This window comes from Trifolium pratense, linkage group LG3, assembly GCF_020283565.1.
Source record: "Trifolium pratense cultivar HEN17-A07 linkage group LG3, ARS_RC_1.1, whole genome shotgun sequence".
Lineage (NCBI taxonomy): Eukaryota > Viridiplantae > Streptophyta > Magnoliopsida > Fabales > Fabaceae > Trifolium > Trifolium pratense.
Genome location: NC_060061.1, coordinates 7,927,019 through 7,948,678, shown reverse-complemented (window position 1 = coordinate 7,948,678; position 21,660 = coordinate 7,927,019). Strand labels below are relative to the sequence as shown.

Genomic DNA, 21,660 nt, shown 5'->3' with positions numbered 1-21,660 from the left:
CTTTCTTTTAATGAAATAAAAACTTTTTAAAGAAGAATTAAAGCTAAATGCCCACTTAAAGCTGCGACTATACATTTCATGCTCATTACTCACTTACTTTTGACGACAAACGTGGGAAAAGCATGGGGTCTTAGGATTTTAAAACCATGATTAGCCTCATTTTTAATTAAAGCACAATATTGTTTTATGGCATTTTAAAGCAAGGTTATATAGTTATATGGATAATTACATTTCTTAATTCCTTGACAAAGTTATATGGAGTATAAATTATTATACTTTTTGGCCTTGAAATAGGGATCTTGGTACTCTTCTAGCTGGTAGTCAATTGATCAATAAAATTAAAAAATATTCAATGTACCGAAATTAAGGGCCATTGTAAAAAAAAAAAAATCTTAGTCAACTTTGACTAGGACTACATAAAATATTCAAACTTATTTTATATATGTGGTACAAAAAATTAATGTGGTTGAGGTTGAGGTGAGGGGACCCCTAGCCAAGTTGGATTGGAAGCATGAAATTAGAACTAGCTTAAATTATTATTTTCTAGTATTGGAATTCCAAGATTCTTCCAACATTTCTACATCACATAGGAGATTAAGGATAAGGATTTTGCCAGCTTATAATCTTCGAAATTGGGAAAGAATACCTCAATCCTCATTGTTGATACAGAAATGCTATAGGGACACAAACCCCCAACAAAAATACAACACATGAAGGGTACATTTGTCATTTTGCTCATCAACAAACCTCCCACACTTTTCTTTTATTTTTTTTTTCTGTTTCTTTACCATATGCACGAAGAGAAAGAAGAACAACTTGCTCTTCACCATTCACCACCCTTCTTCTCCCTCTCTCTGTCAAACCCCTCTTCTCCCTCCACCACCATTCATTGATGCCACCGATCTCCCACTACAAGAAAATATAGAGATAGCGACAGTCAATTTGAGGTGCTATCAAGGGAACCGCCACCGCTCTGGTCAATACCGACGGTTATTGCGGCGTTCATTCAACTGCCTATGCTGGTTGTAAATTTCGGCGGTTTCGTGTGTATTGCGGCGGCGGTATTAGTGTGTACAGCGGCGGCTAGATTAGGAATGAGTGTTGGTTCAAATTGTTCACTGTTTCCGATTCGAGTTCGTTTTCACTACATCACTCACGTTTCGATTCACGTTTCCTTCAAGCTTTAGATTCACGATTCACAATTTACCTTCAATCAACTTCAAAATCCAGGTTCATTTGGGTCTTTATTGTTCTTCAATTATGTGGAATTTGAGTGTTTTTGTTTTTGTGTATTTTACTTCTGATATCATAAAGTTAATCTTTTTATAATGTGAATTCAAACGGGTCTTTATTGTTCTTCAATATGTGGAAATGGATTGTTTTTATTTGTGACTTTTGCATCCAAGATGATAAATTTAGTGATTTTAGTCTCTTTACTTTCAATTATGCAGAAATGAGATGGTTTAATTTTGTTTGTTTTACATCCAAGATCATATATTTAGTCTTCTTATTTTCTGAATTTAAATAAATGGGTGTTAATTAGTTTTCCTTCCAAGAAATGAAACCTTTTTGAGTTATGCATAAAAGTTATGAGATATTATTAATTTTATAGTGCATTGTATGTTATAGTGTTGATGCTTCATGGATTTATTTTGTTTGGATTGTCAATTAAACTTGACTCTATCTCCTATTGTTGATTTTAATATGCAGATTCTACTCTTTTTGTGGATGCAATTCTGCAGATAGTTGTATATATAGATAATATTTTTTTTGGCTTGCACAACTCTTAGACTCCAATTAATTGCCACCGTGATTGCTAGTTATTTTATGAATAATTTGTGTTTGATTTTGGTACGATCACTCAATTTTTATGTTTTAATGTGTTTTACATGAGAAAGCTTAGTTCTAGATTTTATTTTGAGTAAAGACACTGTTATAGGTGGAGACATACATGACAAAGTTTTATTGTTAGTTGTATGTTTGAATACATACTCTTTCTTGAGTGAATTTATAGGCTCTTTACGTGTGTTGCTCTAGTTATTGAATTATTTACAGATTCTTTACTTGTATGTGTATGTATACATGTCTATTTATTTGAGGAAACATAGATGCTTTGGATGAAACATAGATGTTTGGACCAATAAATTTAGTATGTTTGATGATCTCAACAAGAATGTTATCTTGCTAACATGTTTTTATTATGTGTTTGTTAAATATATCTTTTGGATAAACTCTGAGATTGATTGACCTTTTGACTGCATAATATATGTTTTCGATGCAATCTTTATTATGTTGATTTGGTTCTTGCGAATGTTATCTTTGGTTCCTATACTGCTTGTCGTCAAGTGCTGGTAAAGTTTAGTGCAAGAATTATGTATTGATTTTGGTCATGATGTTTGTAGACAAAGGGCAGTAGGAAGCAAGTGCTATAGACATGATCGTGAGAGAAGGGGATTGAGAGAATCTTAAGCTATTCATGCATCTGATGGCCATGCTGAACTGGTCTTGTCAATGTAGGTAAAATCATTGTTAACTCTAATAGTAACCCAACTCTCGTGAAGGAAAAAGAACTCAAGCATCTTGGTCATGGAGATGCCAATTCTCATGTTTGTAAAGTGTATTAAATTATATTGTGTTTCATCACTAACAAAGTTTGATATTAGTTTTTAATTTTTAATGGAATTGTGGCATATAATTGATTTGAAAACAGGAACAGCAGTACAACACCAAAGGGGAGCAGCTAATGAAATTTCCATGACAGCTATGTTTCTATTCAAAGCTATTGGCCCTGCTACTGGTGGTACAATGTGAGTCTGAATTTTTCTTTTTATCTCAAAATCTACACTACAACAGAGTAGTGAACCTTTAATAGCTCAAACTATTACATTGACTATATGGTTATATGGTATAAGAGCCAGGGCAGTGTAGTCTCTTCCACTTTTTATTGGTGTTCTTATTTATGCTTCATTTTAGTATTAATTTTCTGCATACTTTTAGTTTACCCTTATGTAATTAGTGCCAGTGTGGCCTCTAGGCTCTCCAGTAACATTTTTTAGTAACATTTGTACACTTCTGTTAAGTTAAGCTTTGTAACTCACTTTTCTTCAACTATAATTGTGCAGGCACAAATAAACTTCAATATTGAGGATGGTCCATTATTGTGACAAAGTGCATGTGCTTGGGAGGCCATTAATACCCTGTGGAAATCGAGCATGGTCCATTATATATTTTCTTTCTTCTTGGTAATAATTCTGAATTATTGAGCAATGATTTCTGTTTCATCTCATCACACTGATATTGATATTAAATTGTGGCTAAATTATTGTGTTCAGAACTTCTCCTTTGAAAGTTTGATTTATGCTCAGAACTTCTCCTGTGGAAGTTTGAGGAAAGGAATTTTCATTGCTGAAGCAATTTTCATCTTTGCAACCATGATTCTTAAAGTATACTACTACATGTACTTCACAAAGGCAACCACAACTCCACTTTCTCGGACGACTAACAGGGTTAGTTCGTCAGATGGAATGATTGGATATGCATGATGAATCATGAAAGGGTAACAAATTTTGAGTATTCATTTCAATGGATGTCATTTCTCTATGAAATAACTACATGGTAAAATAGTGGTGTTTACTTTGTTTTTTGCTTAGTTAACTAGTGCTTATAATGCTCTGATGGATGTTAAACTCAAAAGCAAGTTATTATACTATTATATTTAAGTTTAGGTGAAGGGGATGTACTAAACTAAATTTTGGAAGCATGTGTCACATGCAATGAGGTTTCAGATAAACTTTACATTATATTTTTTACTATTAATTAATTATTTGTCTGAGTATTTTTTTTTATTGCGACTTGAATAATTTTTTTGGCTACTTTGTCAGAGTAATTTAAGTACACTATTTATTTTATATATATACATATATATATTTTTTATTTTTGTTGTTTTGCTGGAAGCAAAAAAAAAAAAATGTTTAAAAATTGCGAGGAATAAAACGTTTTAAAAAATTTGTGGGAAACAAAAAAAAAATGTTTTTTTTTTAAAATAAAAAAAACAAATAGCGGCGGTTAGAACCGACGCTAATAACGCAAAAAAATTGGAAGATAATTACAAAGAGCGACGGTTTGAAACCGTCGCACAATCAATACAACTGACGCTAAATTCAATGCGGCGGTTATTCCAACAGTTTACGTGAATTGCCGCTGTATATCGTATTTGAGGGGAGTTATGTGTAATATTGTGGGGAGTTGGTGTACAAAGTTGGTTAAAAAGCTTAAAATTTTTTAAATTTGAAAAAATCATTCACATTTAACTATGTTTTAACTTTATCATCTAATAATAATCATAAATGTGTCTCGTGTACAATTCCACTTTTGAACAAATAATGATATTTCTTGAAATTATTCACAATCTAGGTGTGGTGTGGGGAGTTATGTGTAGATAAGTGGTAACTTGGAGTACAAAGTTGGTTAAAAAGCTTAAAATCTTCTAAATTTGAAAAAATCATTCACATTTAACTTTATTTTAACTTTATCATCTATTAACAATCAGAAATGTGTCTCGTGTACAATTCCACTCTTGAACAAATAATGTTATTCCTTGAAATTATTCACAATCTAGGTGAGGGGAGTTATGTGTAGATAAGTGGGGAGTCGGTGTACAAAATTGGTTAAGAAGCTTAAAATCTTCCAAATTTGAAAAAATCGTTCGCATTTAACTTTATTTTAACTTTATCATCTACTAACAATCAGAAATGTGTCTCGTGTACAATTCCACTCTTGAACAAATAATGTTATTCCTTGAAATTATTCACAATCTAGGTGAGGAGAGTTATGTGTAGATAAGTGGGAAGTTGGAGTACAAAGTTGGTTAAAAAGCTTAAAAAATTTGAAAAAATCATTCACATTTAACTTTGTTTTAACTTTATCATCTACTAACAATCAGAAATGTGTCTCGTGTACAATTCCACTCTTGAACAAATAATGATGTTTCTTGAAATTATTCACAATCTAGGTGAGGGGAGTTATGTGTAGATAAGTGGGGAGTTGGTGTACAAAGTTGGTTAAAAAGCTTAAAAAAATTGAAAAAATCATTCACATTTAACTTTGTTTTAACTTTATGATCTACAAACAATCAGAAATGTGTCTCGTGTACAATTTCACTCTTGAACAAATAATGTTATTCCTTGAAATTATTCACAATCTAGGTGAGGGGAGTTATGTGTAGATAAGTGGGGAGTTGGTGTACAAAGTTGGTTAAAAAGCTTAAAAAAATTGAAAAAATCATTCACATTTAACTTTGTTTTAACTTTATGATCTACAAACAATCAGAAATGTGTCTCGTGTACAATTTCACTCTTGAACAAATAATGTTATTCCTTGAAATTATTCACAATCTAGGTGAGGGGAGTTATGTGTAGATAAGTGGGGAGTTGGTGTACAAAGTTGGTTAAAAAGCTTAAAAAATTTGAAAAAATCATTCACATTTAACTTTGTTTTAACTTTATCATCTATTAACAATCAGAAATGTGTCTCGTGTACAATTCCACTCTTGAACAAATAATGTTATTCCTTGAAATTATTCACAATCTAGGTGAGGAGAGTTATGTGTAGATAAGTGGGAAGTTGGAGTACAAAGTTGGTTAAAAAGCTTAAACAATTTGAAAAAATCATTCACATTTAACTTTGTTTTAACTTTATCATCTACTAACAATCAGAAATGTGTCTCGTGTACAATTCCACTCTTGAACAAATAATTATGTTTCTTGAAATTATTCACAATCTAGGTGAGGGGAGTTATGTGTAGATAAGTGGGGAGTCGGTGTACAAAATTGGTTAAGAAGCTTAAAATCTTCCAAATTTGAAAAAATCGTTCACATTTAACTTTGTTTTAACTTTATCATCTACTAACAATCAGAAATGTGTCTCGTGTACAATTCCACTCTTGAACAAATAATGATATATTCCTTGAAATTATTTACAATCTAGGTGAGGGGAGTTAAGGGGAGTTATGTGTAGATAAGTGTGGAGTCGGTGTACAAAATTGGTTAAGAAGCTTAAAATCCTCCAAATTTGAAAAAATCGTTCACCTTTTTTTTACTATTTGTTCATGATTGACATTGTATATGGGGTACAATTTTGTTTGTTTGTTGATGATAGATTTGGTTAAATTTACAAGATTTTAAATTAGTTAACCAAATATGTTCTCCAACTCCCTAGTTATCAACGCATGACTCTCCACATCTATATTAGTAATAATTTCATAGAATCTCACTATTTATTAAAAAGTAAGGGGGGTGTATTGGATTAAGATTTCACAAGACAATTTTAGCAAAAAAAAGTTTTGAAGATTTTAAATGACTTTGTGGGATTTTATTGATTTTATGGGATTTTAGAAGACTTTTTTAAAAGTCTTTTTACAATCAAGATTCTTAACACATGAATTTGTGAGACTTTATAGCATAGACTTTTAAGATTTCAGATTACTTTATAGACTTTTAAGATTTAAATGACTCAATAAATTCAATATAAATATTTTCTAAAATAATAATGAATCAATCAATATAAACAAATCATTCCTTAAAAAAATCAAATAATCATGAATATCAAATAAATGGATATTAAACAAAAAAATGTAAAAATCAATAATAAAAAAAAGAATAAACGTTGGAAAAAATATTAACAGGTTGATAAACAACCATGAATCATAAAAAAAGGAGTAATCAGTCAATTTAGTCCCTAAACTATCACTCTCTCACCAACTTAGTCCCTAAACTATTAAAACCAACTAAAAGGCCCCTAAACTATATTCACATCCTTCAATTTAGTCCCTAAACTACTAAAACCAACTAAAAGGTCCCTAAACTATATTCACATCCTTCAATTTAGTTCCTCGGTTAACTTTTCCGTTAAGTGACTGTTAGTAGTCCCTAAACTCTAAAAAATACTTCAATTTAGTCCCTAAACTATCTTAAAAAACAACAAAATAGTAACAACACTGCTAAATCATTACTGCTAAATCAAATAACTGTTAAAACAAATAGTCTCTAAACAAATAGTCTTTAATTTCGACATCAACTACAACATATGCAATGACAAAAATGTGGTTGTTTGCATCTCCGCCGACAGCAGTCAACAATTGTCCTCCAAAATAACCCTTTAAAAAACAACCATCCAATCCAATTATAGGTCTGCAACCTTCCTTGAACCCTCTTTTACTAGCATCAAAACATATATACAATCGGTGAAATATTGGCGGCCCTTCTTGTTGTGGTATAGTGCTCATTTTCACCGTTGAACCTGGATTCTGGGATAATAACTCATGGCAATAGTCCCATAGCTTAGCATACTGATCAATTTCAGATCCCTCGACATTTTGTTTTGCTTGTTTAAGTGATCTATAAATCATACTATCCTCCAAATGTAGATTATAATCCTCTTTCATCAAGTAATAAGCCTCACTATGGCTAAGAGACGGCTGTTGTCTCAATCTCAATTCCAACTTCTCAATAACCCACTTTCTATCAGCCTGACTATTCGTGAATGTTCCTGGGCATGAGTGAGTTGTATTTTCAAAAGTCTTGATTTGAAAGCTATTTGTTATACTACTACGCGAACAAAGTATCTCCCATTTGCAATGCTCAAACACACATTTTGCTCTTGCTCTTACCTTGTCATTCTTTATCCATTTGATTTGTCTTCCAATATGGATGGTATAGTCTTTCACAGCTTTTTTAAATTCAGCCAAAGTTGCAAACTCCATCTCTACAGCCAACCTAACTTCCCCAAATTGAGCTTCAGCATTGAATTGTGGATATATAACTCTCACTGATTCATTCTCTTCATCAGATGAACTAATAGGTCCTCTAAGTTCTTCTGAGTGATAAGAGAACCTTCCTCCATCACTTGTATCATCATCACTTTCAGCCATCTAATATAATATAATGTATAGTATTAACAAGGAGCACAAATTGAGAAAACATTGAGGAGACAAAATAAGGATCAGAATAGGACCACTATAGAGAGGCAATTGCATAAAAAAGAAACAAATTAGGACCACTATAATACTTAAACAAATTAGGACCACAAAGCAACATAAACAATAATATAGATGGTAATAATATAAGAGATACAAAAGCTTTAAAATAGCAGCAACATGAATAAGCCAAAAAGGAAGCAACAACAACATGGTTCACGCTAAAACAAATTTGGTTCAAGCTAAAACAACATGGTTCATTGCACTAAAAAACACAAATTTCATTCCTGAAAATTAACAAGTGAGAATAAACCCTTACAAATTTATAAAAGTTAGAACGAAAAACAGTGAAAAACGTACCTTAAAACAACGACGACAACCGGAATTGGAGCGTATAGGTGGCTCTAGGGTTTTCAGATTGAGATGATTTGAGAGAGTTGGTCGAGAAGAGAGATATAAGAGTAAAAGTAGCTTTTGGATTTTAGGGTTTTAAATAACAGTTAAAGGAAAATATAACGGAGGACTAAATTGATGGATGGAAAATAGTTTAGGGACTAAATTGAAGGATGTGAATATAGTTTAGGGACCTTTTAGTTGGTTTTAATAGTTTAGGGACTAAGTTGGTGAGAGAGTTGCATAATTATTATTTTTTTTTTTTTTTTGCAAAAAGTTACAAAATTATGTTACAAGTTTTTTTAAAGTTCTAAAATTATGTTACAGATTTTTTAAAGTGACATATATGTATGAACGATGAAGAAAAAACCATATGAATAATCAGTATGCATGTAGCTTATAAAAATTGAAATCATGAATCAATGAATTATAAAAAAAGAAGAAAAAGAAATTGATTGCCAACAATAACCAGTATGCCTATAGACTTTCATTCAAAGGAAAAATTGATTGTGAATAGATCGTAAGAGAAAGAATTCGGTAATATTCCTGTTCTGCAGAAGATGAAGAGAGAAAAAAAAGTCTTGGAAGATTATAAAAAGTCTCATGGGTTGGAGTGGGATTGTTGGATGAGTGTTTTGTGTGTATTTTTAATAAAAAAGTCTGTCAAAATCCATTCCATAGAAGAATCTATCAAAATCCGTAGACTTTTGAATACCAATAGACATTTTAAAAGTGGTAAGAAATCTCAATTGAATACCAGCGGATTTTGTTGCCCTGAAAAAAAAATCTTAATTGTCTTGATTGAATACCACAAGATTTATTTGACTTTTGTAAAAGTCTTGATTGAATACCACAAGACTTTTGTATCATAAAAAAATCTTTTAAAATCTTTTGAAATCTCAATCCAATACACCCCCTTAAAATTGTATATGCGACACACGTCTAATTGTTTGCAAATGAGAAAGTTAAAAAAAAGTTAAAAGTGAATGATATTTTCATGTTTGAAAAACTTTAAGAGAACTAACCAAATATGTTATCCAACTCCTCAGTTATCTGAACATGACTCCCTACACCTGTATTGGCAATAGTAATATTCCTTTAAATTAGTAACAATACAGACGTGGGAATTATGTGTAGATAATCGGGGAGTTGGACTACAAATTTGGTTAACTGACTTAAAATCTTTTAAACATGAAAAAAGAATTCACCTTGAACTTTTTTTTAACTTTTTTATCTAAAAACAATCAGAAGTGTGTCTCATTTGCAATGCTACTCGTGAATAAATAATGAGATTTCTTTAAATTATTAACAATATAGATGTGGGCAGTCAATTTTAGATAACTGGGGAATTGGACAACATATTTGGTTAACTACTTAAACTTAACAAATATAGATGTGGAATGTAAACTTAACAAATTCTTAATACTAGCTATAATTATACTAAACTTAGAGTTTCCTCTAATGCACTGCATTCATTGTCACCAAAGTTTAAAATTACAATTTAGCTCTAAATTGAAATAGGTAAGCATCATTACATCCCACACACAATATGATACAAATACCAAGTACATATGCAATAAATAATTAGAAATAGTCCTAACCACCTAAATAAGATTCATAAATTTCCAAAAAACTCTGAAAAATATACATATTTTCATCAAGAAACTATTTTTTGGCTTCATATGGCCGGAATTCGAATAACCATCTCGACTCAGTAGCAAATGCCGCACAGACCGTCGTATATTGGTTAGCGTCCGGTTTAAACCGTCGCAATACCAAATTAAACCGTCGCAAAATCAAAGGTGTTGGCGAATATTTTCACCTTTTGCGGCAATTTGGAACTGTCGCCAGTGTGTTTAATATTGATTTACCGACGGTTTTAAACCGTCACAACTCCCTTTTTATATAAAAAATAAATAAATTTATGGTCTTTTTTTTTTGGTTAGTTTATAGCTTTTCCTGATTTTTTTAATTCTTCTTTTTTCATAATCAAAACTACTAAATTAATTCAAAAAAATCCAAAACTATAATCAACAAAGAAAACATAATTCCTAGGTTACATATCGACCACTAGGATTATATTCATTAATCTCCGTTAAAGCTACCACCACTGCATTTATAAGCGTTTTCACCCACTTCTTTTCTCAGCCCATTCAACTTTTCATCGTCATCTTTAATGATATCCTGAAACAAAAAATTTGTAGAACCGAATAACCAAATAGTTCCAATCAAGAGAACATAGTCAACCAAAATACAGTCTTTGTAACCAGGAAAGTACCAACCGTTGGCAGAAACTCGGATATGTGAGGTTGTTCCAACAATGACACATATTTTGTCCTATAATAATGATGGATAATAATAAGGAAATGTGCAGGAATGGGAAAATGCATAGTTAAAGTAAAAATGAAATCGTATAAAACCTTTGGAAGCTGATAACACCGAAAAATGCACTATTTTATCATTATTATTTCTTTAAGTATTTTAATATTTTATCTAATTTATCCTAGTATTAATAAAATAATTATTGTTTTTTTTTATGAAACTACAGATGTGCCGAGACCAAAAAAAATATCAAAGAAACAAAGCAAAATAAGTGGCACCAGCCACATGAATACAAGGCGCCAGCCATGTATTTAAGGGACACAAATTTTGTGCTAGCCACAAGATTTAAGGTGCTGGCCACAAGATTTAAAGTGCCGGACGTGAGATTTAAGGTGCCAGCCGTGGAATTTAAGGCGCCAGTCACACAATTCTGTTACACAAAATATGGCGCCAGCCTTGAAAATTGTGGCGCCAGTCACCTATTTTAAAGGAACATGTGCAAAATTTAAACAACACATGGCGCCGGTCGTGAGCTATTCTTCAGCAAAAATATCAGTCTCATCTTATCAAGTCAGTTGCGAATCGTGGGGAGAAATTAAAGTAACTGAAAGCAGAAAAGGCAGGACTCCTCAGCCTATATATAGATGCATTCAGAATGAATTAAGAAGGATCTTCCACTACGACAAGTTAGAGCTTAAGAGAAAAAACACTTACTTTAAATTCTTAGAATTAAGTTTACTGCTTTACGTGTTGAGAGCTACAGCTTGTCCTTTGTTTCCTGTTCAATTCCAGTTTCGGTTTTGTAAGTTACATTAATCAATATATTTAGTTTTATTTTCCAAATTCCAGTTACTGCTTACTTTAATTATTTTAATTCCTGTCTTGTTTTATTTGCTACTGTTATTGCATGTTCTTTAATTTTCCAGCACCAATAAATATATTGCAGTATCCATATCTATGTTTTCTTTTTCCCGTAACTATTATTATTATTTCATGCCTTTATTTGTAATTATGTCCAACTAATTTAATATAACTGGTATGTGAAATAGGAGTCTGATATGAGTTCGGTAATTAAACTGTGAACTAAATTTTCAAGTCTAGTTTTCTGTTTCAGTTTTTAAATAAACAATAGATTATAATTTTGCACGATCAGTGAAAATTAATTAAAGTATGAATTAACAGAACGATTGTTTGAAATTTATACTAGATAGTAAAAACTGAACATTAACTTTAATATCGCGACAGCTCTTTAAGGTTAATTAAATTATATTAGTTTTCAAAAAGTATTTTATGAATTAATGATTGAGCGACAGCAAAACATCTTATTTATATAATATAATATAAGTCCAACAGTGCTATGGCATGAGTTCTATATTTTTAAACTAGTATCGTTTTGTGAAAACTAGACCCTTTTAGTAAATTTAATTGATTTCCAAACAATATTTTTATAAGTAAATGTTAGAGCGAAAGTGATACATTTATTTTATCATTATATAATATAACTCAATAGCGCGAAAGTGTGAGATGAATATTTTTAAATCAATTTAAAAGACTAAACTTTTCAAAACACAGTGTTTATTACCGAACCCATTGAAGTACCTAAAGTAACATTCCAGTTAGTTAAAATCCAACTTATTTAAAACCAATTCTTAATAGTCACTGTTATTTAATTTAATTATTTTATTTCTAGGTAATTATTTTACAAACCCCTTTTTAATCAATATCCAGCCTTAACCTTACGATATATTAAAAACATAAGCGAAATATTAACTAATAGTCCCTGTGGGATCGATAATCTTTTATAACTACACGATAAGTCTGTGCACTTGCAGAAATATCGCAACAAGTTTTTGGCGCCGTTGCCGGGGACTAATTTAGTCAATTTTCGCTACTTAGTTTTTAATCTGTAACGATTAAGGCAACCCTTTTACTTAGGTTGTATGCCCAGTACTCGTACCTCCGAGGAATCATTAGAACAACCTATCCCAGAAATAGAGCGTTATATTCATTTACAACGCCGAATCCGCGAATTTCAAAAACAATTTAACCTCATACCGATGGCTCAACGCGAACGTCCTCTCAAGGACTATGCCGTTCCCTCCGAAGAGGAACCTCATTCGAGTATCGCGCCCCCTAACATCGAAGCAAGGAACTTCGAATTGAAACCCGCGCTGTTGCAAATCGTGCAACAAAACCAATTCTCTGGTTCGCCCACGGAGGATCCGAACCTCCACCTCTCAGTGTTTGTGCAGTACGCAGACACAATAAAAGCCAATGGTGTCGAACCCGAAGCAATACGACTCCGTCTTTTCCCGTTCTCTTTAAGAGACAGAGCTAGAGCTTGGCTTCAAGCTCTACCTTCGAACTCCATCACTACATGGAACGAACTGAAGAAACAGTTCTTGGCCAGATATTTCCCGCCAAGTAAGACAGCTATGTTAAGAGCCCAAATCAACGGATTTAGGCAAAAAGAAGGAGAATCACTTTTCGAAGCATGGGAAAGATACAAGGATATGATGAGACTCTGTCCACACCATGGTTTAGAAAAATGGCTTATAATCCATACCTTCTACAATGGGCTTCTATATAACACTAGACTCACCATAGATGCGGCCGCCGGTGGAGCATTGATGGATAAACCTTACCAAGAAGCCACCCAGCTTATAGAAAACATGGCCCAAAACCATTATCAATGGGGAAGCGAACGCGCTGCCATAGAAAAATGCCAAACGAAAGGCGGTATGTACGAAGTAAGCGGCATAGACCATGTCAATGCCAAAATAGAAGCCCTTTCTCAAAAGATAGAGAGTTTAACTCTATCTCCCGCTGCTACCATAGCCGCAGTACAACCGAACTGCGAATTATGTGGAGTTCCTGGACACATAACCTCTGAATGTCAATTACTGGCTGGACTCGACCAAGTAAATTATGTGCAAGGAAACCCGTACCCCAACACGTACAACCCCGGGTGGAAAAATCATCCAAGCCTCTCCTATAAGAATAATAATGCTTTATTTGCGCCTAGTACTCCACCAGGCTTCCAAAACCAAATAGGAGCCCCTGTTGCTCCCATTACCCCTGAAAAGTCAAACTTTGAACTTATGATGGAGAATTTTGTCCTAGCTCAGACTCAACAAAATAAGGAATTCATGAACCAAAATATTCACACTAATGAGTTGATTAAGCAATTAGCTAACAAAATCGATTCCATTTCCACTCATAATAAGATGCTAGAAACTCAGATTTCTCAAGTGGCTCAACAACAGGCAGCTACAGCTGCCCCAGCCGGAACACTACTCGGCCAACCGCAAACAAATCCCAAGGGCCACGTTAACGCTATAACGCTGCGAAGCGGAAGAGAGTTAGAAGATCCCGTTGCTAAAAGAGTTAGAGCGAGAGACTTAGGAAAAAATGTAGAGAATGACTCAGAGAGTGTAACTGACAAGGACACTGAGAGAGAACCGATAGCAGTGAAGGATAGACAAACACCGAAGGCCAAAGAGGTGATTGAGAGTGATCAAGAAAAACCATATGTACCCCCTCCTCCTTACAAGCCTCCTATCCCATATCCTCAAAGACTTGCCAAATCTAAGAATCCGGGGCAGTTTGAGAAGTTTATCGAGATGCTCAAAAAGCTTCATATTGACATACCCTTCATTGAGGCTATAACCCAAATACCTTCCTATGCCAAATTCTTAAAAGAAATTCTTTCAAACAAACGAAAGATTGAAGACATTGGGCAAGTGGAATGCAATGCAATTAGTGAAAACAAGCTAGCCCCAAAACTCGAGGACCCGAGAAACTTTTCTATTCCTTCCGTTGTTGGTAGATATGTCATAGATAAAGCCCTTTGCGATCTAGGAGCGAGTGTAAGTTTGATGCCTCTATCTATCTGCAAGAGGCTCGGACTTGGAGAGTTAAACCCTACTAAGATGTCCTTACAGTTGGCTGACAGATCTATCAAATACCCATTAGGAATACTGGAAAATGTTCCAGTAAGGATCGGCCAACTGTTTATCCCTACTGATTTTGTGATCATGGACATCAGGGAAGACGTTGATATTCCAATTCTATTAGGTAGACCTTTCTTAGCTACTGCGGGCGCTATAATAAATGTAAAGAAAGGGAAGCTTACCTTTGAGGTTGGGGATGAAAAAATCGAGTTCATACTATCTCAATTCATGAAAGGCCCCACCTTTAAGAATTCTTGTTGTAGACTCAACATAGTTGAAGGACATATCGATAAAAGCACCTCTGAACAAGTCCCTCCTGACATACTAAAATCCCACCCAGTAAATGATATCTTCCAGAATACGAAACACAAAGAGGGTGAGGATTATGAGAATATGCTAGGTGGATTTCCTGATACTCATGACCATATTTTTAAAGAATGCCAAATGCTGGCACACGGGAAGATTCACGCCGTAAAGAAGAAACTCCCACCTCCTCTCACCAAAAAGAAAGCAAAAGGGAAAGCACCTATGAGATGGTTAGATGTGTTCAAATGGATCTCTAAGAATGTTGAGTACAGTGTTAAGGATATCAGTCTGAAAGAGGCGCCCTCTTGATTTAAGGGTCGTGCAAAGTCGAGCTAGCCGACTTTAAACAAAGCGCTGCGTGGGAGGCAACCCACGAGTTTTTAATTTAATGTTTTCATTTGAATTTGCAGGAAATAACGAGATCGATCGCTTGAGGCGTAATTCTCTAGGTTGTGCACTCCAATTCTACTCTATAGTCGCAACATTGGGGACAATGTTGGATTTAAGTTTAGGGGAGGACTTTACTGTTTTTATTTTCTACTTTTCAGTCTAATTTTATTTTAGTCTAATTTTCCTTTTTGCAAATAAATTTTTTCGGGTTATTTTAAATTTTTTTCCAAAATCTTGAGCCATAACAAAAATTTTGAGAAGCAATACAATTTTGATTTTCCAAAAGTCACTGACAAAATTAAGTTGTGAGCATATTTTCATACTAGCTATATCATTTCAACACCATAAATTTCTTAATTATGTAGATCAATTTTGATATTTGCCTTACCCGAGCTTAAATTTCTTGACTTTACTAATCCTTGAGTAAACCATTAGGTAGTCGGCACCATCTAAGATCACTATCTAAGTGGTAGAGTCGACGAATATAAGTGAATGATTTCGAAAAAATGATGATGATAAATAATAACAAAGGTAGTATAAATCTGAAAAGGGGACTACGCATTCTAAGTCAGGTGACCCTCACCCGGTCATTTAGCCCAACTGCGAATCACCTCTAAGATATAAAGCTATCCTATGTCAAAAAGGGCAATAAATAATATGAAAAAGAATCGGATCATAATCACTAACAGACTCACTACCATGTGTGTGTGAATAGATAACGGGCTTAATGTGATTACCAAAGGTTTAAAAGGGATGAAGAAAGATGAGATTAAAGTTAAGTTCGGGATTGGCAAAATAGTTCGGAACGGTCTATATAAGGAAGAAATTCATGATCGTATGTGATTTGTGTTTTTATGATATCTTTAGTGTGAAGAATGAACTTACTTGTTTTATTTGGTCAAGATTAAAATAGGTGACTAAAGGGATGTCTTATGTCGTGTTTTCTCTATCACTAAATGTTATATCTTTTTGCTTGAGGACAAGCAATGGTTCAAGTTTAGAAGCTTGATGATGTCTTTGATTTTCATGACTGGATGACCCAAAATGAACTTTTCTTTTGGAGATCGGTTGGAACCAGAAAATGAACTTTATGAAATCATTTGGTATGAGGATTGAATGATGTTACTTTGTATTGCAAATGTGTTGTCAGCAGGCAATCTATAAGTCAATAATAATGAAGGTTAATGGTATGAACATTGAAATTAAGTGCTCCCCAATTTGAAGAGAAAATGTAATCAAACCTGTTTTTGAAGTCATTGATAGGAGGTATGTCATCATTAATGAGCAAGAAAGTTCCATTCCAAGCATTAGTAACTTGCAACGGATAATTATCTTAAAATATAAATAAAACAAAGGAGGTTAGTAGTGTATATTGAAAACATGTAATACTCAGAGACCATTTAGTATATTGAAAACATCTTAAAACATACTTTCAGCAAGCTTTAGGTGAGCATGTTTCACAATAACAACAATAGGGCCAGAGTCAGTTCTAATCTTCAAGTAATCAATGAAGTGTGCAGCCAAGCTGTCCCATAGACAACAGTCAACAACATTTGAACTACATATTTTGGAAAAAAAATTCGAAATTAATAATCTGATTGGATTTAAAAACATAAAAGTAAATGGTGTTGTTAACACAACCTCAAGTCTTTAATGGTGAATGGAAACTTAAGTTTTCCACCCATAGTTGTCTGTGGAGAATTTGGAATTTAAAAGGTATAAAAGATAACGATGAAGTTCTGTAACATACCAATCAGTAGGTCTTGCCTAAAATTTCTAGATATGATTTCAGTAATTTTTTAAAATTTGAATCCACATAGAGGCATGTCAGGTATAGTTTCAATGGGGAGACCTTAGTTCCAGATATAAACATCAGCTTGTAGGGATGTTCTGTCCATTTAAACTTGGCATCATATTTATGAACCCTATAGCATAAAAAAAGATATCGTCACATAATGAAATGATTATGTGGAAAAGATCAATTTCAGTGTGTGCCTTGATTTGTTCTATCACATAATGAAATTGACTTACACAATATCAATAAAGTTAGAGGTTATTCTCAAATATATCATTCGGTTTTCAAAAACTATTTTATACTACTAGACCAATATTTCAGGCTAATTTTTGCAACTAGCATATTTCAAAAACTATTTTATACTACTAGACCAATATTTCAGGCTAATTTTTGCAACTAGCATATTTCAAAAACTATTTTATACTACTTTGAGATCCAACTTTATGATGAAGCTTAGTCGTGGAGCTTGAACCAGGCTTTGAAAGCACGGGCACTTCTTTCTCCACACCATTAGCAACGGTTCTGTTTTCGAAGCTAAACTCATCACGACCAAATTATTCATAATCTAATAACCAACAAACAAAAAATTATAAAAATCAAATCATACATTCATATATATAAAACATGAGTAAAATAATTGACATTATTGAATACAGAAAAAACCAGATACTACTATACTAAAAATAGATAGATACAAGCAAAAATCAAGTAAACCCCACTTAAGCTATGGTAAATCCAACAATGCTATTGCAGACAAACAATTCTATGCTCACAAAATTTGTCTATTTGCATTTCATAGGCTTATAATGCTTTACATAAACCAATCACAACAATAACCTTTATAATGATATGTGTCCCTCTTTCTCTAAATTTCAGGAAGCACAATGGATTGGAAACTAATAAACTAATTTCAAATACCTAATTACTAAATATCTAAAGAATAAACTAGTTTCAAATACCTAAGAACCAATTTATGAAACAAAATGATGAAAAAATGGGAAAAATAACTAAAAAATGTAATAAAATTATAAACTGAACCTGAATTGAAGGATGAACAAAACTTAATTGAAGCTTGAGAGATTCTGAAAAGAAGCTTTGCAGAGAAAACGAATCGAGGTTGAACGATTCTGAATGAGAGTTGAACTGAATCGAAGTTGAACAATGATTCTGAATGAGAGTTGAAGTGAATTGAGATTGAACGATTCTTAATTGAAGTTGAACATATCGAAGCTTTTCCCAAAATGAAACTAGGGTTGAACAATTCTGAATCGAAGTTGAACGAACGAATCTGAGGAGAATGAAAACGATTTAACGAATTTGAAGCTTAGGGTGAAGACGATTGAACGAACGAAGAACAAAGAAGAATCTGAGGTTTGAATCTCTATTTTTCTTGTAGTGAGAGGCGGTGATGGTTGTTTAGTGGTGGAGGGAGATGTCGCCGGCGATGATTGGTGGTGGAGGGAGATCGGCGCAGAGACTCGGTGAGAGGAAGAAGACAGTGAGGAATGGAAAGAGAAAAATAAAGGAACATGGCAATATGATATAAAAAATAAAAATAAAATAGAAATATAGGTATAAAGGAATAGTATAGTATATTTGTTGTATTTTTGGTATTGAATGTGTCCCAATAGCATTTCTGTTGTTGATATTATTCTTTTATTACCACTTCTATATGGGACATGAAATGGTCACCTTGGGAATATGTTTATTATAATACCATTTTCATTTTTCTTGTTTTGGCTAAGGACACGTTATTTGTACCTACTACTTTGTCATTAAAATGTTGTGTGCAACGAAGTGTGTTTATATGGAAATGAAAATTAAATCAAAACCTAGTGAAGATGGTTTTTAATTTTAACCAAAAAGTTGAAGACTTTTTTAGTATAAAGTTAATTTAATTTGAAGATGATTGCATCATATATAGGTTGGTTTCATTAGGTATGGGAATATGCGTATGGGGTTGGGTTCATTCATGAGCTGTGTTTTTCATATTTAGAAACAATATTGTGTAAATCATGAATTCAATAATCGTGTATTTTAGGTTTTGGGCTATGAAGAAATATATATAGCATTAAAGGAGAAACATGAAGTAGTTTACATTTTTCATTGATTTCTAATTATTTCAACTAAACGGATGAGTTGAAATATCGTCGACCCGTTAGTTAGTCCAATGATGATTGATAAGACTTTGGTAGGGATGTCAATGGTTAAATCTCCACAACTACGATGAGGAGGAGACTGAAACCATATTATGTCATAACTGACTCCGAGCCAGATTAGGTGGTCCAGTGGACCAGATACTGGTGGTGAAAAAAAAATCAAGTGATTAATAAATTTTAAATATTGATGAATCATTTGAAAAATCTAAATTAAAAAAACTGCAAAAAAATTTAACCCCGTTTTATTTAACCTTTCTTCTAAATTATAAGATTTTCATTCTCTTAGTATGTTGGACGGGTAGAACCGGACGACTCATTTGGTGAGGCTAAGGCGTTGCTTGTGGTGATGATGAGCTTCAGACATGGAGGGAAAATGTACATGCAAAAATATTATCACTTCAATACTCAAATCAATATTTACTAAGAGAAATGTGTATGAATTGGCGAATTGTGTGTACCTTGAGATTGAATATACATATATATGTATAGATAAGGTCTTGTATGGATATGCATGAAGAATAGTGATTCCTCTACGTGAGTGGAATGGAGAATATTACTATGTTGAATTGTTATTGGATGTAGACCATGTGCTACCGAGGGACGTGTATTACTTGTATTTTGGTGAGTTATCTTAGACCTCAAGGTATATTGAACCTTTAACCTAATAGACTTTAATCCCGTCCGAAACACTTAGAAACCAAAGAGTTAAGTTAAGAACACATTAAAATACCACCACATTATAATTGATAATTTATTTCAAAGCAAAAATATAATCAACCAAATTGAAATGAGGAATCTAATGATGAAAATACTGCAAGAAAATCCAATTTATCTCTCCGGTTTACTTATAATGTCTTGCTCATTGGAATCCAATGTAAATTACTATCATTTATAAACATTATGCGTAGTAATGTACTATGATGGTAATAATTCTCGTAATAATAAGAATCAAATTCTGGTAATAATTTTTTTCTTTTCATTATACACCATTGATTACGATCTCTGGAAAAAATTTCATATGCATAATATCATTTTTTTTTTTACACAAACGCCCAATTTTAGCTATTAAAGAATTTAAACTTGGTTTACAAAGAATCTGTCTTTTGTGCTAAATGGCTTACAAATTTATGGTCTTTTTTAAGGGGGAGGCTCTTTGGAGTTGGACTTAGGCCTGACAAAAAAATAAATCATCAAAATATGACACCAATTTTGTTGTCAAACTTATTTGATAAAAACAACTAAATTTGTGAATTGGATAGGATCAAGGTTCGTAAGCATTAGTTAGAAATCGAACTTTAAACCATATATTTAAGGGCTTTGTTGGTGTAAGAATAATGTGTGTTTGATTTGAAGTTTTGTTTGTGTTTGTAGTAACATGATATTATTGTGTTTAAAAGTTTAACCCGCTTATTTAAGTTTAATTCAGTTGGTAGATATGTCATATTATATATAAAGGGGTTTAAATTCAAATATAGCACAAAAGTGTAATTTATAGCTATTAGACTACTTGATTAGAAGAAAAAAAGTGACTTTAACTCTATCATTTGAAGTAGACCTGTCAAAACGGGCAGCCCGGTCAAATTCGGGCCGGCCCGGTCCGGCTTCATCGGGCCGGGCTAAAAAGTCCGGATAAAAAACGGGCTACCAAAATTAGTGCCCGAGCCCAGCCCGATATGGGTAGTTTAGTTGTACGGCTGTGACAACAATTGGAGATAAAAAAGACGGTCAAAATTTTGTGAACAATATGTTAATTCTCGAATACATCAATATTAAATTTGATTTATGTTAACATGTATCTTGAATACATATGTTAAAATATCTTAATATAAAAACAAATCAACTAGCATACATTAACGATTTTTACATTAGTTGTTTTAAGTTTATTACTTGAATCAAACCTTGTTGGCAAATTGATAAGCTTAATTAGAATGAAAGTATCACGTTGATAAATTATAGATCAACCAAAAATGCCGATATTGCTAGACACCGTCTATATGAATTTTAGTTGTATTTATGGTCATTTACACAATAAAAATATTATAATTATCTATATATTATTGTTTTTACTACTACTATTTTGTAATCACTTATAGTACATGCTTTAGTCTAACTTTTCCTCCTTTTCTTCAAAAATGAAAAGTTATCATGGCTTGAAATAATAACCCACACCAAAACTATGCCCGGTAATTGGGCAAATTCACAAGTAACACTCACTCCATAAAGCAAAATCACTTTTTATCATTAAGGATATACACAAAGTATTCGGTGGTAATCTTAATTTTCTTTTTGATATATAATTTTAAATATTCCATTAACATCAAATACTAGTGGATATACCATACCATCAATGACAGTGTTACATAGTATACC

General features: G+C 32.8%; 3 protein-coding genes, 2 long non-coding RNA genes and 1 other non-coding gene across 10 annotated transcripts; 3 read left to right on the top strand and 3 right to left on the bottom strand.

The window, feature by feature from the left end:
• Positions 1-649: 649 nt before the first annotated feature.
• LOC123916281 lies at positions 650-3,854 on the top strand. 3 transcript variants are annotated; one of them, XR_006812099.1, is made up of 5 exons: positions 672-1,230; positions 2,403-2,513; positions 2,711-2,807; positions 3,123-3,242; positions 3,333-3,854. It is a non-coding gene; the product is annotated as an uncharacterized LOC123916281 (long non-coding RNA). The 3 variants fall into 3 exon arrangements; XR_006812100.1 differs by having other exon boundaries at positions 2,403-2,517; XR_006812101.1 differs by having other exon boundaries at positions 650-1,230; positions 2,403-2,807.
• A 3,173-nt stretch (positions 3,855-7,027) lies between these two features.
• On the bottom strand, positions 7,028-7,759 carry LOC123914538. The gene has a single exon (XM_045965740.1). The coding sequence runs from the start codon at positions 7,757-7,759 to the stop codon at positions 7,028-7,030; it is 732 nt and encodes a 243-aa protein (XP_045821696.1).
• A 3,202-nt stretch (positions 7,760-10,961) lies between these two features.
• On the top strand, positions 10,962-11,530 carry LOC123916585. The gene is made up of 2 exons (XR_006812209.1): positions 10,962-11,037; positions 11,080-11,530. It is a non-coding gene; the product is annotated as an uncharacterized LOC123916585 (long non-coding RNA).
• Positions 11,531-12,627: 1,097 nt separating this feature from the next.
• On the top strand, positions 12,628-15,255 carry LOC123914537. The gene has a single exon (XM_045965739.1). It carries the CDS (start codon positions 12,628-12,630, stop codon positions 15,253-15,255), a length of 2,628 nt encoding a protein of 875 aa, XP_045821695.1.
• On the bottom strand, positions 13,123-13,229 carry LOC123919181. The gene has a single exon (XR_006813094.1). It is a non-coding gene; the product is annotated as a small nucleolar RNA R71 (small nucleolar RNA).
• A 1,092-nt stretch (positions 15,256-16,347) lies between the features above and the next one.
• LOC123916283 lies at positions 16,348-18,675 on the bottom strand. 3 transcript variants are annotated; one of them, XR_006812102.1, is made up of 6 exons: positions 18,170-18,674; positions 17,559-17,696; positions 17,087-17,261; positions 16,767-16,894; positions 16,578-16,668; positions 16,348-16,494 (listed from the first exon to the last, which is right to left on the bottom strand). XR_006812102.1 is itself a non-coding variant. In XM_045967702.1 (6 exons), exons 3-6 carry the CDS (start codon positions 17,019-17,021, stop codon positions 16,425-16,427), a joined length of 333 nt encoding a protein of 110 aa, XP_045823658.1. In that variant the 5' UTR covers positions 17,022-17,261; positions 17,559-17,696; positions 18,170-18,675; the 3' UTR covers positions 16,348-16,424. The 3 variants fall into 3 exon arrangements, 1 of the variants encoding a protein (XP_045823658.1); XR_006812103.1 differs by having other exon boundaries at positions 17,189-17,261; positions 18,170-18,673; XM_045967702.1 differs by having other exon boundaries at positions 16,978-17,261; positions 18,170-18,675.
• Positions 18,676-21,660: the final 2,985 nt, after the last annotated feature.